Raw genomic sequence first — 5,151 nt, 5'->3', positions numbered from 1 at the left:
TTTTCTGTCTGTGATCATTCTATTACAGAAAATAGAGAATCAATGCTTATTTTATTTATCATATTGATTGTTTAGGAAAATAGCCAAATGTAATGCAGGCAAGCAGCCAGAAGAATTCAATCCTATTGATTAAATACTGCAATTAAAATGAAAATCCCAATTACAGTCAATCATTTCTGCAGTGTTATATGCATTAGTTGCAGACATTAACAACACTTTGCCTCAAGACCTTGTAAAAATCTGAGCTAGTCTATCATATCCTCTCAAAGACAGAAGAGAAGACATGCAAAATTAATGATTATATTAAATATTCCACATCGTGGGTACTAATCTGCTTTAAAGACTGGTACACTGGGTCAAGCTCAGAAACTGTGATCTGTGTTTTTAAAAAGCTTGGGAGGATTGCTGGAAGGCAGAGATGGTCATAAGAATATGCTAAAGCAGGAAGAGTAATTTAAACTGAAAATGCTGTCATTGTTGCCCCCAGTGATGCTGCTAAAAATGAAGCTTCTGTGAGTGACTCAGTGTCATAGTTATCATAACAGTCTCTTCTAGATAAAAAAAAAAAAGAAAAGAAAAGAAAAAGAATATAGGTTTCTAATATGTTAGTTAAATGCTTTTGTATATTTTGGGGGTTGCTGGTAATGTGGCATCTAAAACTGATGATTTATATAATTTTTCCTCTTGTAAGGAAGTTGGTCTCTTCAAAATGAACGTAGTAGTTGCAAGCTGTACAAATCAATACTTTACAAACATTCAGCTGTCAGAGTTGAAGTGGCTGATGTTTTAGGATTCATTGTTTCTGCGCTGTTGAAAATTGTGTAGAGCAGCTCATCGAGTCTCTCCTGTGAATGTATCGATAGACCTGGCATGTCAAATCTTTTCATTTCCGAGCTTGAAACTGAGACAGTTGTATGGTAATACAGAGCATCTCTCATGCACACAGTCTTGTTCAGAGTAAAACAGATTCCCCTCTTTGTGATAACTTAAAGCACACAACTCCACAATGCCTAATGGTGTAATTGTACTATTAAAAATGAAAATTAGGTATTCCCAAACGAGTCTGCAACAAAGATTCACTTAAAACTGTTCTCTGTGTAGCAGGAGCTTGACTTTGATGGGAATCAAAGGACAGCAGTGGGATGATAAAACTGAATATTTATGGCCTTTTCCTGAACCAGAGATGTCCCCGAGTACTTTTAAGCCTTTTTAACAGCAGATGAAATTGCACTTGAAAGTTGTAGGCAGGTTGCTCGACAACTGAAATGAGAAGCTCAAGTGCTTTTTACTATTGCGAGCAAATCACTGAACTATCTCTCTGGTCAATGACACAGTGATGTAGACTAGTGCATTTGCACACTTTTGCAAACCCCGAAGTAAAACCTAATTTTTTGGAGTACTGCATCTGTAACCTTTAGCATATAGTTTATTGTTGAGAATCTGTGTCTTCTTCTCTTGTCTCTGCTGCAGTATGCATGGGCTGTCTGCAGACACTGTCGCTGAGTCGTCTTTGGCTGCAGGGCTGTGAGCAGCTACCATGACGTACCCCAACACCAGCACACTTGCAGTCAATGTCACTGAAGCTTTGGATGGCCATGACTCTGGAGGAAACATCTACCGACCCTTTTCTGTTTTCAGCGTTCTCACTCTTACTTTACTGGCGATGCTGGTGGTGGCCACTTTTGTTTGGAACTTGCTGGTGCTGATCACCATCCTGAGGGTGAGAACATTTCACCGAGTGCCCCACAACCTGGTGGCTTCAATGGCCATCTCAGATGTCATGGTGGCTGCTCTGGTCATGCCCCTCAGCCTAGTCCATGAGCTGAACGGCAGGCTGTGGAAACTGGGGCGCGTGCTCTGCCAGGTGTGGATCTCATTCGATGTTCTCTGCTGCACAGCCAGCATCTGGAATGTGACAGCCATTGCGCTGGACCGCTACTGGTCCATCACCAGGCACCTGGAGTACACACTCAAGACACGGAAAAAGATCTCCAATGTGATGATCGCACTCACTTGGCTGCTGTCCTCTATCATCTCCTTGTCGCCACTCTTCGGCTGGGGGGAGACATACTCAGAGGGGATGAAGTGCCAGGTGAGCCAGGAGCCTTCCTACACCATTTTCTCCACCTTTGGGGCATTTTACCTCCCTCTTTGTGTGGTTCTCTTTGTTTATTGGAAGATCTACAAGGCTGCCAAGTTTCGGATTGGCTCCCGCAAGTCCAACACAATCACACCCATGGCTGAGGTAATTACTCTTTTATTTTACATATAATAATTCTGAATATAAATTACAATTTCATTGCCCTCCCATTCCCGCATCAACTGGCTGATGCCCCAGACCTGCGAATATGGATTGCTCTGCACTTTTTTATTATATTGGCTGATAAATTATTGGAGGAAGGAAACATAAGTATCTGGTGTATGAGCATTAAGCCATTCTGTTCATCACCTTCAGATTGTTTATGTGTGTAGGAAGAAGGCTGAAAACTATAAATACTACTACTGACATCGTTGATGAACCATGCATCTGGCTTTGGTGTTATTATAATCAGCAGACACAAAAGGTCCTGATCAAGAAAACTTTTAACCAGGGAACTTTTCTTTTCACTTAGATTTATAACACCTTAGTAACGCATTATGCTGCTTTTACAGTCTTACAATAGCCATTCTTTTCCTTCACCTGTGAAAGACTACTTATAAAATCATTTAGCATCCAGTGATGCTCAACACTTAGCAAACATCTGTTTAAAAAAGAGTGTTGGGATTTCATTCATGCCATTTTAATTAATGTAATGTGCATAATTTTACCAATTCCTTAAGGCATGCATTTGCTATGCAAGTGTTAGAAATTATAAGCTTATGGTCAAGGAGGACCAATCACTAAGTAAATGAGCCACATCTGTTATTGCTTTGATGAACATTCATGTCAAGTTTGGTTACACAGACAATCATTCTTCTAGCTGTAGCAATTATTCAATCCAGAATATGTTTAATTTGTGATTTTGTTTTGCACAGACACATCCACCTCCTCTGGTTACATGTCTCTCAGTACGCAGTCAGAGTTTACTCTCATCATTTCCAAGCATACACCGAGCTCTGCAGTGTGCCTGCACAGAGCTATGATGTGAGCAGTAGCATCAGCATCCAAGATGATAAACTTCCTACACTGATCCATTAAAAACACCCACTCACATATATATATAAACACACAATGCACCAGAAATTCAGAACCACAGTTCACTGAGGTATGATTCCTGACCTAGTTGTACAAATAACTCGAGGATGCCAAAAGCCATATTATTTGGCTTCAGAAAATGTCTTAAATCACTGCACAAATGTGAATGTGTCAGTATTTTAAACTGCATTAAAGCCCAAATATAAAATGTCATAACTGTACAAACATTAGCTGCAAGCTAGCTTCTTGTCCTTGGGCTTTCATAAAGCTGATCCTAAACTGAGATAATATACAGAACATATAAAGGTTTACTATTCATTTGCTTAATCTTACCTAAGCCTTAATCATAGGATTGACAAATCAGACACTTAAGCATTAAAAAAAAAAAAAAAAAAAACTAGAACATTTTGCACATTTTAGACTCATTTATCTGCTGTATGAAGGAAGACTTGCAGTTCTATAACTGCCCATTTTAGCAGCTTCATCATTTAAGATTATATTGAACCATTTAAGCACCTTTGCCAGCAGCAATATGCTTTTAACTTCTGGCCCATGCTGTAAAAGGATTTTCTTCATCTATTGCATCAGGTATATAGTCCACTGACCTGTATTGATTCAACTAAATTTACTCCAGAGAGTAAAAGTTCCTCTACCGGAGTGCAGGTTCTTGTTTAAGTGTTTGAACAAGACACAACAATGTAGAGTGTTGTCCTTTCTGCTTTGCTTCTGACACATTTAGACAGATAGTTTGTCTTTATAAATGCTGCGACCTGAACTTTACCGGATGAACAAGAAATAAAGTCAGCCTTGAGATGCGCCAGGCAACAGTAAAAGAGGAAAAAGCCAGAGGATAAATGTTGACATTTCTCTTCCTGGCTGTGCAGTGTGTTTGCAAAATTGAGAAAATGGGTTTGTGGAGAATGCAGATTAAAACACAGCTTCGGCTTTATATTCTCAGTGTTTTGTGTGTGTGTATGTGCATGTGTGTCTGTGAAATGAGAGAATAAGCTTTGGCTTGTTGATCCACCTGTTGATCCACACACCATTCTCCCAGCCTAATATCCATCTTTTGTTGAGCAGCCTCAGCATTTTCACTTTAGTATTTGCTCTTCTCTGGCCTACATTTATTAAATATATTGCTTTGCTGATCCAACAGTTAATCATTGATTAATCATTGATTAACGTATCAATAGAGCAAGTGATTTATTTCCTGATTGGCTTTCTCCTAGGTAAAGGACGAGACACAGCAGCCCCAGATGGTGTTTACTGTGCGCCATGCCACTGTGACCTTCCAGACAGATGGGGACACATGGCGTGAGCAGAAGGAGAAAAAGGCAGCGCTGATGGTAGGCATTCTGATTGGCGTGTTTGTACTTTGCTGGATCCCGTTCTTCATCACCGAGCTCATCGTCCCACTGTGTTCCTGTGACATCCCACCAATCTGGAAGAGCATCTTCTTGTGGCTGGGCTACTCCAACTCCTTCTTTAACCCACTTATATACACCGCCTTTAACAAGAACTACAACAACGCCCTGAGAAACCTCTTTTCCCGGCAGCGCTAAGTTGCTCTGCATACTTAGCCAACACACTACACCAGCATCTGCTCCACAGTGGTACTTTTCATGATCAATCTGTGTCCGTTACTCTATCCCTCCCAGACGGGTGATAACCTAACACTGTATATAACAGGCACCATAACAGGCTGCAGACTAATGTTTTGAAGCCTGGAATTCAGTGTTTTGGTTTCTGCCATCTTGGTTTCTGGAGGTGACAGGCAAGTGTTGGATGTGACTCCTAAACCCCAGGACACTATGCAAGGTAGCCACACCCTAAAGCGTACCCTGCTTCATTGTCTATTTTTGCAATAAATGAGACCACAATTATCAAAATGAACACCATGCTGTATTGAAGAGGACTTAAAAAAGAACATTTGAGCATTTGAGTAGGAAAATGTTTACTGAGGTTGTAAATCAAGT

The 5,151-nt window shown here is 40.3% G+C and overlaps 1 protein-coding gene across 1 annotated transcript; it reads left to right on the top strand.

Annotated features, from left to right (window-relative positions):
- The first annotated feature begins 1,537 nt into the window (after nt 1-1,537).
- Nucleotides 1,538-4,737, top strand: htr5ab (5-hydroxytryptamine (serotonin) receptor 5A, genome duplicate b). Its single transcript, XM_030757279.1, has 2 exons — nt 1,538-2,245; nt 4,405-4,737. The coding sequence occupies exons 1-2, from the start codon at nt 1,538-1,540 to the stop codon at nt 4,735-4,737; spliced, it is 1,041 nt and encodes a 346-aa protein (XP_030613139.1).
- Nucleotides 4,738-5,151: the final 414 nt, after the last annotated feature.

Source organism: Archocentrus centrarchus, chromosome 20, assembly GCF_007364275.1.
Source record: "Archocentrus centrarchus isolate MPI-CPG fArcCen1 chromosome 20, fArcCen1, whole genome shotgun sequence".
In the NCBI taxonomy this organism is placed as follows: Eukaryota; Metazoa; Chordata; class Actinopteri; order Cichliformes; family Cichlidae; genus Archocentrus; species Archocentrus centrarchus.
Note: the sequence above shows the minus strand (reverse complement) of the source record. Positions and strands in the feature narration are given on the sequence as shown.